The following is a 12,599-nucleotide window of genomic DNA, read 5'->3' as shown; positions in this document are numbered from 1 at the left end:
TCTAAATCGCAGACCGGATACGTGTTTTTATTAAACGGTGGAGCTGTAAGTTGGTGCAGTTCTAAACAAAGCGTCGTGGCGGGATCTACATGTGAAGCGGAGTACATAGCTGCTTCTGAAGCAGCAAATGAAGGAGTCTGGATGAAGGAGTTCATTTCCGATCTAGGTGTCATACCTAGTGCATCGGGACCAATGAAGATCTTCTGTGACAATACTGGTGCAATTGCCTTGGCAAAGGAATCCAGATTTCACAAGAGGACCAAGCACATCAAGAGACGCTTCAATTCCATTCGGGACCAAGTCCAAGTGGGAGACATAGAGATTTGCAAGATACATACGGATCTGAATGTTGCAGACCCGTTGACTAAGCCTCTCTCACGAGCAAAACATGATCAGCACCAAGACTCCATGGGTGTTAGAATCATTACTATGTAATCTAGATTATTGACTCTAGTGCAAGTGGGAGACTGAAGGAAATATGCCCTAGAGGCAATAATAAAGTTATTATTTATTTCCTCATATCATGATAAATGTTTATTATTCATGCTAGAATTGTATTAACCAGAAACATGATACATGTGTGAATACATAGACAAACATATAGTCACTAGTATGCCTCTACTTGACTAGCTCATTAATCAAAGATGGTTATGTTTCCTAACCATTGACATGTGTTGTCATTTGATTAATGGGATCACATCATTAGGAGAATGAGGTGATTGACATGACCCATCCCGTTAGCTTAGCACTTGATCGTTTAGTATTCTGCTATTGCTTCCTTCATGACTTATACATGTTCCTGTAACTATGAGAATTGTGTAACTCCCGTTTACCGAAGGAACACTTTGGGTACTACCAAACGTCACAACATAACTGGGTGATTATAAAGGAGTACTACAGGTGTCTCCGAAGGTACATGTTGAGTTAGCATAATTCGAGATTAGGTTTTGTCACTCCGATTGTCGGAGAGGTATCTCTGGGCCCTCTCGGCAATGCTCATCACCTAAGCCTTGCAAGCATGTAACTAATGAGTTAGTTATAAGATGAAGTATTACAGAACGAGTAAAGAGACTTGTCGATAACGAGATTGAACTAGGTATTGGATACCGACGATCGAATCTCGGACAAGTAACATACCGATGACAAAGGGAACAACGTATGTTGTTATGCGGTTTGACCGATAAAGATCTTCGTAGAATATGTAGGAACCAATATGGGCATCCAGGTCCCGCTATTGGTTATTGACCAGAGATGTGTCTCAGTCATGTCTACATCGTTCTTGAACCGTAGGGTCCGCACGCTTAAGGTTTCGATGACAGTTATATTATGAGTTTATGTATTTTGATGTACCGAAGGTTGTTCAGAGTCCCGGATATGATTACGGACATGACGAGGAGTCTCGAAATGGTCGAGACATAAAAGATTGATATATTGGACGGATATATTTGGACACCGGAAAGGTTCCGGAGAAGTTTGGAGCCCCGAGAGGTTACCGGAACACCTCGGGAGGTATATGGGCCTTATTGGGCCCATGTAGGAGGAAGAGAGAAGGAGCAAGGGAGGGGGGCGCGCCCCCCCAAGCCCAATCTGAATTGGGGAGGGGGGCCAGCCCCCCCTTTCCTTTCTCCTTCCCCCTCTTCCTATTACTACTACTAGTACTACTTCCTAATACTAGTACTCTTTCCTTCCCCCTCCAAATAAGATAAGGAAAAGAGAGGGAAACCTACTTGGAGTAGGTTTCCCCCTCCTCATGGCGCGCCCCCCTAGGGCCGGCCACCTCCTCCCTCCCTCCTTTATATATGGGGGTAAGGGGGCACCCTAGGACACACAAGTTGATCATTGATCGTTCCTTAGCCGTGTGCGGTGCCCCCCTCCACGATATTACACCTCGGTCATATTGTAGCGGTGCTTAGGCGAAGCCCTGCAACAGGAGAACATCAAGATCGTCACCACGCCGTCGTGCTGACGGAACTCCCCCTCGGCGCCTCTGCTGGATCGGAGATCGAGGGTGCGTCATCGAGCTGTACGCGTGTCAAGAACTCGGAGGTGCCGGAGTAACGGTACTTGGATCGGTTGAACCGGAGGACGTACGACTACTTCCTCTACGTTGCGTCAACGCTTCCGCTTCGGTCTACGAGGGTACGTAGACAACACTCTCCCCTCGTTGCTATATCATCACCATGATCTTGCGTGTGCGTAGGAATTTTTTTGAAATTACTACGTTCCCCAACATGAGATGCATGATATTCCTGAACTGATTTTGTGACAGGCTGGAGCAGATGACATCCTTCGCCGTGAGGTTGAGAAGAGTATACTTGCGAATGTCATCAGCATCCGCCATCTTGCACAGATCAGTCAAGCCAATCTCAGTGACGGTCCACAACTCGCTGTTCATCGCCATGGGGCGTTTTTTCATCATGGCCTTCCACTTGGGATACTCGTGACCGTCAAATATGGGGCATGTCACCTTCATCATACCTGCGGTCGACATAACTAAAACTCCAGGCGGTTAAACCAAAATCACACAGAACAAGGGAGTACCTTGCTCTGATACCAATTGAAAGTGCGTTATATCGACTAGAGGGGGTGAATAGGCGATTTTTATAAAATTCTTCACTGAGAAATTTGCTGGTGAGGAAATTCCTTAGCGAAGAACTACTAGCAGCGAAATAAGTACTCAAAAGTAAGCACAACAGAATACAAGCATAGTCATCATGATGAAATGAAGACAGGCACAGAGTACAGGAAGCGTAATCACAGGATAACTCAGGATGAAGACAAACAGTCTTCAAACACAGATATGAACAAACATACATCACAGTTATGAGGAAATGAAAGAGTTGAGAAAATAGAACCAGTAAACTCGGTGAAGCCAATGATTTGGTAGACCAGTTCCAACTGTTGTCTCAGTTGTACGTCTGGTTGGAGCGGCTGAGTATTTAAACTCGAGGACATACAGTCCCAGACACCCAGTCAAAGACACTTCGTCCAAGACACCCAATCCTCACCGTATTCTCCTTGAACTAAGGTCACACAGACCTCGTCCAATCACTCGTGGTAAGTCTTCAGGCGACTTCCAAACCTTCACAAACTTGGTCACTCAGTGATCCACAATTCCTCTTGGATGCTCTAGACCATGACGCCTAACCGTCTGGAAGAAGCATAGTCTTCAAAGGTAACAAGCGCCGGATCCACTCAAAATTAATCTCTTCAGTGATGCTCAATCACTTGGGGTTTGTAGGTGTTTGGATTTTGGGTTTTTGGTTTTTCCTCACTTGATGATTTTCGCTCAAAGTCCTCGGAGGATGGGTTGCTCTCAAATGACAAGTGTCAGTTTCTCTCGGAGCAGCCAACCAGCTAGTGGTTGTAGGGGGCGGCTATTTGTAGCCTAGGGAATAGCCCGACATGATAAGACATAAATGCCCTTCAATGATATGACCGTTAGGTGGATAGATATTTTGGGACAGCTGGCGCATAGCACGGCAACGGTCGGAATTTTGAGTAGCAAAATCCTCAGGGCTATCATGTTCCTCACTGTGTAGGCAATCCGCACTGGCGAATTCCTAACTCCTCAGTCAGGACAAATTCCTCAGAGACCAGAAGAACTTCGTCTCTGTCACTGAAGAAATTGACTGAACTGTATGAGATTTCCAATGGCTTCATTCAAAGGGATTGGTAGGTGTAGGATTTGAGTTGAGCATCACATGGAAATTTTTCCTTAGTATTTCCTCGACCCCTTTAACAGTACGGTGTTTCCTATGACTCAAGAAAGAGAAAAACAAAACTATGAACACGAAAGTCTTCAAGCTTCATATTTCTTGCATGAATATCAAGTCATCACGGACACACCAATTTCTTCACTTTCAAAGTCTTCATGAAAGTCTTCAGAAATACCAAAATCTTCAGTCGAAGATATTCATTTTTAGGGGTCGACTTTTTCTGTAAATATCAAACTCCTCATAGACTTATAGACCTGTGTACACTCACACACGCATTAGTCCCTTAACCTATAAGTCTTCAATACACCAAAATCACTAAGGGGCACTAGATGCACTTACATAACCATAGCATGAAACATATAGATCCAAATCGGCCCGTTTGTAACAACGCATAAACTAGGGTTGAACCTTCTGTCACTCTAGCAACCCATCATCTAACAACTACTCCGCAATGCTTTCTCTTAGGCCCCAAAGATGGTGAAGTGCCATGTAGTTGACGTTCACATAACACTACTAAGGGAAACAACAACATACATATCATCAAAATATCGAACAAATACCAAATTCACATGATTTCTTATGACAAGATTTCTCTCATGTCCTCAAGAACAAATGTAACTACTCATAACACATATTCATGTTCAAGATCATGGGGTATTGAATAGCATAATGGATCTGAACATATGATCTTCCACAAAATAAACCAACAAACATCAACTACAAGATGTAATCAACACCATTAGCAACCCACAGTTGCCAATCTAAGATTTTGAGACAAAGGTTGAATACAAGAGATGAAGTAGGGTTTGAGATGAGATGGTGCTGGTGAAGATGTTGATGAAGATTGGTCCTCCCATGATTAGAGGATCATTGGTGACGACGATGGCTTCGATTTCCCCCTCCTGAAGGGAAGTTTCCCCGGCGGAATCTCTCCACCGGAGAGTAAAAGTGCTCCTGCCCAGGTTCCGCCTCGAGAGGGCAACGCTTCGTCCGAAACCTTTTTTCTGATTTTTTTTTCCAGGGCAAATGGCATCATATAGGTGAAGATGGGCCTCGGAGGCCTGCCAGGCTCACCACAAGCTCAGGGGGTGGGCCCACAGGGCAGGCTTGTGGCTGCTTTGTGGGTCCCCCTCTGATACTTCTTTCGCCAATAATTTTAATATATTTCAAAATAATTCTCCGTCAATTTTCAGCTCATTTGGAAATGTTGAGAAAAAATGCCTCGATAGCCCTTTTTGGTCCAGAATTCCAGCTGTCGGCAATCCCGCTCTTTATGTGAAACTTACAAAATAAGAGACAAAAGGCATAAGAATTGTATCATAAAGTGAAAAATCAGCCCATAATGCAATAAATATTAACATAAAAACATGATGCAAAATGAACGTATCAACTATTCATTCTCGATTGTTTCTGGACGGCGGACCGCTTAGCCCGGCGTGGCCTCCCACGAGCATTTGTACTCCTTTTACGATCAGGTGCTAGAAACCATGTACCACCTCATTGTCGGATGTCCTTTCTCGCGCCAAATCTGACATGAGTTCTTGCTTGGTGTCAGTCAACGACATCTCCCCCATGTCTGACGACCCCCTTTGTAGACTTGTGGGCGTCTTCTTGCTCCCAAGCGCCAACCTCCGTGCGCCGAGGTTTATCCTCGATCATCGTACTCTTGGCCTGACACCTTTGCCACCGCAATGGTTGTATCTTCAAAAAATCTCGACCATCCGCCACTCGCGTGTTGCAAACTATCCAGGACGACGCGCGATGTTGGGAAAGAGCCGACGCCTCCAGAATTGGCACCATCATCCTGTGTGGTGTAACCAAACATGTACTTTCTTCTACCCTTTTATCAATAAAATGATACACAAGCTTTGCGAAAAAAGAAAATGAACTGGACACTTTAGTTTAAGTTGCAGGACAAATTTTTTTTAGAACCAGTTGCAGGACAATATTGGCTGCTGATATTTACATCTTGACATCTGATTACACATGAATCAATATTAAAGGACATAATTTAGACTTCTGCAAGGTATAAAGAAGAATACTAAGCTGTCGGTTTGGGGTTTTCTTCAAAAAAGCGGACACTGGTGCACTTCCGCGAGTGTTGCAATCATACTGGTTACGCCTATAAGCACGAGAAACGCCTACTATCAAGATTAAATGTAGTACAGTCCTCATCTGACTACTCGGAATTCCTCTTGCTCTATGACAACAATCTAAAGTTCAAAACAGATGTGATGTGTACACCTTGAAAAGCACAGTTACGCTACTTGGTACTGGATTATGTGAATCAAGTAAACACAACACCAAGAACTTGATACTCCTTTTCTTGGACGCGGATTTGGTGAACTTGGTTCCATGCCATAGTAAACTTGGGGAAAAAACTAGAAAAAACAAAAAAAACTAGAAAAAACAAAAAAAACTAGAAAACATTTTATAACACGCATAGTCGACCGGTATAATTGCGTATGAAGTTTCACAAAGAGATGACCTTAGTGGTATTTGGGTCAAAAATGACAAGATCGAAGTTATGTTAGAAAACACTCTTTGATGAATAGTAAAGTCTCAATTGTATTTTCTTCACTAAGAGTACCACGGGTGTCAATACTTCACGAAATTTTACATGTCAGTAGAATGGTCAACCAAGTTTGATACCTCAAAATTTCAGATGTTCTAAAATTTTCCTAGTATTGTTTTCGAATTTATTATCCATGTGGGTGTGCATGGAACAATGCTCACCTTTGTTGTTTCATCCTTTTCTCCACCTATAAAATTTCAGTCTTCTTGTTGCCCATATTTGATAGTGATTTTTGTTACTTCTCTCCACCAATATGATTGTGCATAATTTTAGCAGGAGTGTCAAATTCTGATTGTATTTATTTTACAAAATTAGAGGGTCATTTATTGTGCACTTCAGCATTTGTGTGTGTACCTTGCCTTCAGTTTTTATTGTGTCATCTCCTCCTTGTATCAAGTGTTCGGTTTCATAAGAGGTGTTCCTAAGACCTGAGATTGTTCATGTGGGAGGGTGTCCAAACCTGGGAATGTGTCAAAGGAAGAATGTATTGAAATATTGTAATGTGCCTATGGAATTTTGCCTATCAAAATGACAATGGTTGTCTTCAGTTATTCTGCAAGGAACAGACTTCTTTTATATATCAATTCAACTTGCTGTAGCATGTCCTCCAATGACAAATTATTATTCCTTCATCCAAACTGTTCTTGAGATATGAAGATAGTCTACAGGAAACTTGCTTGAATGCAATGCATTCTGTTATTCTCATTTTTCATCGCTACTGGAGATCACTTTTTTAGGATTCAAGGATTCACAGGTCATTGTTCTCTACTGTTTTTAAACCTGTTGATACAGACTTTTGCAGGCCTCAAGTAAGAACTGCAGAGTTATTTTGTCTCAAAGCATGTAAGGCAGTGGTGTAAGCACATCAAGTCAGAAGTAATTCACCAAACTTCCCTACTGTCGTACATCATATGAGATTAGCAAAATGAATATGGAGAATTATGCTGATAAGCTAGTAAAAAAACTGAAGGATTAAGTTGTTGCAGCCATTGCCAAAATGTATAATGCATCAGATGAAGTATTACTATAGTAACAAAAAAAAAACAGAAACAGAGCAGGTGACATTTCTTATTAACAAGAACAGCATGATGATTTGCAGAGTAAATGACATAGCAAATCAATCCAGAAATCGATGTATGAAATGCAGACTAAACCCAATCTCAATTACACACATCGTTGCAACATGGAATGATTATAAATGGTTCCTAATACAAATGCATCAGAAGAAATAGCAGATACAGAGCAGATGATGTTCCTGGTCCTTGTAAGAGGATGGCAAACAAATCTTACTCCCAAGCGCACAAAATTTAACATCAGAGAAGAAACAACAATCATACATGACAGAGATAACCAGCGAGACAAAATCACAAACAGTTTATTTGCACAAAGACAAGTACAATTTCCAAACTCCAGATGCGAATAGCTTTGTTTCATGATTCACTTGGAACTACAGGGGAAATAGCGAACTAAACAAGTCAGGTTCTCATCGAGCTTTAGGAATCTGCAGGGGGGCAACGAAGATTGACGACCACGAGGGGCCTATCCGCCGAAGCCGTAGAGGGTGCGGCCCTGGCGCTTGAGCGCGTAGACGACGTCCATGGCGGTGACGGTCTTGCGGCGTGCGTGCTCGGTGTAGGTGACGGCGTCGCGGATGACGTTCTCGAGGAAGATCTTGAGGACGCCGCGGGTCTCCTCGTAGATGAGCCCCGAGATGCGCTTCACGCCGCCCCTCCGAGCGAGGCGCCGGATCGCCGGCTTGGTGATGCCCTGGATGTTGTCGCGGAGCACCTTCCTGTGGCGCTTGGCGCCGCCCTTGCCGAGCCCCTTGCCTCCCTTGCCGCGCCCGGACATGGTCGCCGACGAACTCGCCTTGGTTCGAGCTGCGAGAAATTGTCGGATTGGAGGAGTGGTGGTGATTGGTGCGGGGATTGGAAGAAGGGGCGAAGGGGATTTTAACGGGGACGAGAGGTCGGAGGAGGCGCGTGCCTGCCGTTCGATGCGGATGCAGTGGACGGTCATGATGGGGATCCGCGAGAGAGATGCCGCGGATCGCTGACGTGGCGAGAGGAGCCGATTGCTTGGGTGGCAGGCCGATTCTCGAATTGAGGCGCCAGCGTTCTGTGTTTCCTCCTTTATTTTGTTCAAATATTGCTGTGATCTGTAGAGAGTATAGGGGACCCAAACTTCGGTTCTTGAATTTCATTTGCGCGTAGTTTCTCCGACTGGTTGCTTTTTCCTTAACATATACCCAACGTACCATCTTTCTTTGTCAAATTCAAATGGGCATGACATGCTGAAATTCTATGTGAAGGACTAGGATTTTCGATTGGTTATATCCACACAAAAAAAGGATTTTCGATTGGTTGATGCTTACAAATAGCATAATGATTAAGAACGTCTTCAGCAACAATCCTATAATTTGGCGACCAATAACTTTTTTTAGGAACGTCTTCAGCAACAACCCTATATTCTTGTTCTTTTACTTTTTTGTTTTCTTAAATGCGTTTTTTTATTTAATTTATGATTATTATTTCAAAATTGATGAAGATTTTATTAAATTAGATGAACTTTTTCAAATTTTCTTAAGTTTTAAAAATATGATGAACTTTTTTTCCAATTCTATGAACTTTTTTCAAAATTATTGATTTTTTCCAAAAATCGATGAACTTCTTAAAATTGGGGTGAACTTATTTTTCATAAAATTTCCCAAATTCTTGAACTTTTTTAAAACTGTGGAATTTGTTTTCTTTCTTTATTAGTAAATGGTCTCACTGACCATTGGTCAACAGAAAAATGAACGAGTGAGCAGAAAAGAAATCGAGAGGAGCGATCTAACTGCGACCGAGCATTCGAGCAGGAATTCGCGCTTGATGGGCCGGCCCAGTGCCCGTGAGCGCCAACGGGCGAGCTCACACCTGAAGCGCCAATTAGGAGCTCCCGTGACAACCTGCACCCTGCCAAGGCGCCAACGTCCAGGACCCAAACGGCGCAAGGCACTGGCGTGGAAGAACTGCGTGTTATCGTCGCCCTCACACATTGCCCGGCATTTGCCTCGCTGCTTCTAGAAAGAATGTATTGAAATGCTGTAATCTGTCTACTGGACAAGAGCGGTCACTAATTCGCTCTGGACGTCAATCCAACTTCCTATACTTGCTGCACTGCTGTTCTGCAGAATGATTGATTTGTAACGTTCTTACATTATGAGACGGAGGGAGTACTATGTAAGGTGTCTTCTAAGCACAGACTAGATCGGAGGGAGTATTCTTCATGTGAACCATTTTGGACATCTGAAGATAATTCAGAACACTTGACCCAACGCCTCACCAGTCCTCCCATTTCCATTGCTTACTGGAGTTGACTTCTTTAGGATTCTACGGTTCACAGGTCATTGCTCGCTACAGGTTATTCACTGTTCCCTTGACACCTCCCCTCATGGTTGAAAAATCATTTATACACGGAAATAAACCTGCTAATGCAGGCTTTTGCAGGATCTGGCTCTAACACACTGTTGTAAGCGCATCAAGTAACCAACTGATGTTCCCAGGTTTGAAGATGATGTGAACTCTCATATTCTAGAACATCACAGTGGTATGCTTAACGTCCAACGAAAACCAAGATGAAGTGTTCCTAGGTTTGAAAATGTTATTGCTGCTAATATTTCATCCAATGAAAACATTTCCACAGTGATGTTTGGAAATAGAGCAAATGGCCTTTCCTGGTTACCGACACGAACCACATGATTCAGTCATTATAGATAGTTCACGTCGCAGACCCGTTCAAGAAAGGCAAATCTACAATGTCCGAAATGCAGACTGAATTCTGGAAACTTCGTTCTGTAATTCAGTACTAGCAACCAGATCTTGCGCTACAGAAGGAACAATCGACACACCACAATTGCAACAGCGCAGCAGTAAAAATCACAGCAAAACCACAACCACAATATTTGCGTAGACACAAGATTGGATTCAAACTTCAGATGCGAACAGCTTTGTTTGACGATACAGCTAATCCTACGAAGGAAACAGCGGAGATAAACATGGGGAACTCATTTCAGCTAAGTTTTCTGGACAGCGAGACTACGGCGCACAGGGGGATAGGCACATCGGAATTTGCACGGAGGTGAGGACGAGCCTAGCCGCCGAAGCCGTAGAGGGTGCGGCCCTGGCGCTTGAGGGCGTAGACGACGTCCATGGCGGTGACGGTCTTGCGGCGGGCATGCTCGGTGTAGGTGACGGCGTCGCGGATGACGTTCTCGAGGAAGATCTTCAGCACGCCGCGGGTCTCCTCGTAGATGAGGCCGGAGATGCGCTTGACGCCGCCCCTCCGAGCGAGCCTCCGGATCGCCGGCTTGGTGATGCCCTGGATGTTGTCGCGCAGCACCTTCCGGTGGCGCTTGGCGCCGCCCTTGCCGAGCCCCTTGCCTCCCTTGCCGCGCCCGGACATGGCTGACGGTCTCTCCTTGGTTCGAGCTGCGAGCGAATGTGGGATTGGAGGAGCGGTGGTGGTTGTTTTGTGCGATTTGCCGGGAGGGGGAAGGGGATTTTAAGGGGGGCGAGAGGTGGGAGGAGGCGTTTTCCTGCCGTTCGATGTGGATGGAGTGTACGGTTGAGATCGCGATCCGGGGGAGAGATGCCGCGGATTGATGACCTGGCGGGAGGCACCGATTGCTGGAGTGGCGGGGCGCGTCTGAATTGAGGCGCCAGCTCGAACAAATTTAGGGTGCTTTTTTTTGCGGGTGTTGGGTGGCTGGTCGCAGGGGTCTGCGTTTCCTCCTTTATGTTCTGCGAATTCAAATTTTGCTGTGATTTGTATGGTATATAGCGGAAGGCATGCATGAACGGGAACCACAACTGGTGATATTGAACGTGAGTTGTGAACAATTTCGGTACCCAAACTTCGGTTCTACAGTACAAAATTACAACTGACTAGTATAATGTCCGTGCGTTGCCACGGGCTTTTTAGTCTGTTCTAATTCAATTGCACCTATGAATACATTACATATTTGTCTCTCGTTTCCCACTTTATCTATCACCCTGCATCTCTCTCTCTAACCTTCTCTTTCTCACTCTTGCTTCTTCTTTCTTTCTAGCCTTCTCTATCTCTCCACGACACAATCCCCTAATGACGAAAAAGGCCTTCCCCGCTTTATATTATAAAGCAACCATCACCTCATACATTCGAGAAGACCGATACACACACCCAAAGCAAGATACAAAGGTGCCGACAAACCATCCCACGACTACCAAGCATACTACGAATGAGCACAGAAGAACCGCTTCTAGCCGACGGACCACCACATGGGTGATCCACCGAGGAGAGTTGAGATGGCCAACGCCGGAGCGATGACTCCAAAACGGCACCTCCAAGAAGGGCAGGACCAGGATAGCCGCCACCGTCGCATCCCATGGATCAAGTTTTCACCCATAGCAACACCAAGGGAGTGAGAGTACCGCGGTGGAGCCTGCAAAAAGGAAACAACGTCCGCGGATGCCGCCACCGACGGCTAGTAGAAAGATTGGGCAAGTGATGTACCTTGGTGCTCTGAGCCCCTCCGTCGCACCCCCGCTCCACCAACCACTCGCCCAAGCGGCCATGTTTGCTCGCCCGCACCCAAGCCACGCAAATGCGCCCAATCAACGCGCCTCCCATCGCCAGGGCCGTGGCTCTGCACCCAGACCACCCTGAGAACATCAATGCGGGTGGCCTCAAATAGCTCCGCCAAGTCCAACCACCGTCGGAACCGACAACGCCCGTCCCACCTGAAGCATTGCCAGAAAGCACTAGGCTGGGGAAAGAGGAAGGGGGAGGAGTGACACACGGCCACAACTGGCACCCCCTATACCGGCGACATGCGACTCAACAACGGCGGAGCCCCCGTCCTTCCTACGACCTCCCCCCCCCCCCCTGTCGAAGCACCCCTACTTTGCCCCACCACGGCTACTGGTGCAGATTGGTGAGAGGCCACAACAACCGCATGTCTGCCGAAGAGGAGGGTAGATCCACCACCAAGGATGGGCCCAAGAGAAGCCCACCAGCGCCGCACGCCGTCGTCCAGAAGTCGGGGAGGAAGGCCCGACCGGACTCCAGGACGCGCACGCACCCCCCCACCTTAGCCACGCCACCAGCACTGCCCACGGATCCACGGCAATGTCGGCCGCCCACGGCCCCTGCTAGCCTCGGCCCTCGCCGTCGGACGGGCCGCCGGTGCCAGATCGGACCGGGACTGCCCTGCACGATTCGCCCGAAGGACGAAGCCCCGCCTCCATCGCACAACCACTGCGGCACCGACGAGTGCCCATGCTACC

At 46.1% G+C, this 12,599-nt stretch overlaps 1 protein-coding gene across 1 annotated transcript; it reads right to left on the bottom strand.

The window, feature by feature from the left end:
• Window positions 1–7,655: 7,655 nt before the first annotated feature.
• LOC123189748 (uncharacterized) lies at window positions 7,656–10,813 on the bottom strand. Its single transcript, XM_044602263.1, has 3 exons — window positions 10,429–10,813; window positions 9,210–9,355; window positions 7,656–8,452 (listed from the first exon to the last, which is right to left on the bottom strand). Exons 1-3 carry the CDS (start codon window positions 10,735–10,737, stop codon window positions 7,834–7,836), a joined length of 1,074 nt encoding a protein of 357 aa, XP_044458198.1. The 5' UTR covers window positions 10,738–10,813; the 3' UTR covers window positions 7,656–7,833.
• Window positions 10,814–12,599: the final 1,786 nt, after the last annotated feature.

The sequence above is a fragment of the Triticum aestivum genome, chromosome 1A (genome assembly GCF_018294505.1).
Source record: "Triticum aestivum cultivar Chinese Spring chromosome 1A, IWGSC CS RefSeq v2.1, whole genome shotgun sequence".
Classification (NCBI taxonomy): domain Eukaryota; kingdom Viridiplantae; phylum Streptophyta; class Magnoliopsida; order Poales; family Poaceae; genus Triticum; species Triticum aestivum.
Note: the sequence above shows the minus strand (reverse complement) of the source record. Positions and strands in the feature narration are given on the sequence as shown.

Bases quoted from the DNA above. Each gene is read 5' to 3' on its own strand.
- LOC123189748 (XM_044602263.1), bottom strand. From the start codon at position 10,737: ATGTCCGGGCGCGGCAAGGGAGGCAAGGGGCTCGGCAAGGGCGGCGCC. The intron at 9,356-10,428 runs TAGGCTCGTCCT...CATTCTTTCTAG, and splicing joins CCCTCTACGGCTTCGGCGGC to AAGCAGCGAGGCAAATGCCG. The intron at 8,453-9,209 runs GTGTGAGCTCGC...TACTCTCTACAG, and splicing joins GCTCCTAATTGGCGCTTCAG to ATCACAGCAATATTTGAACA.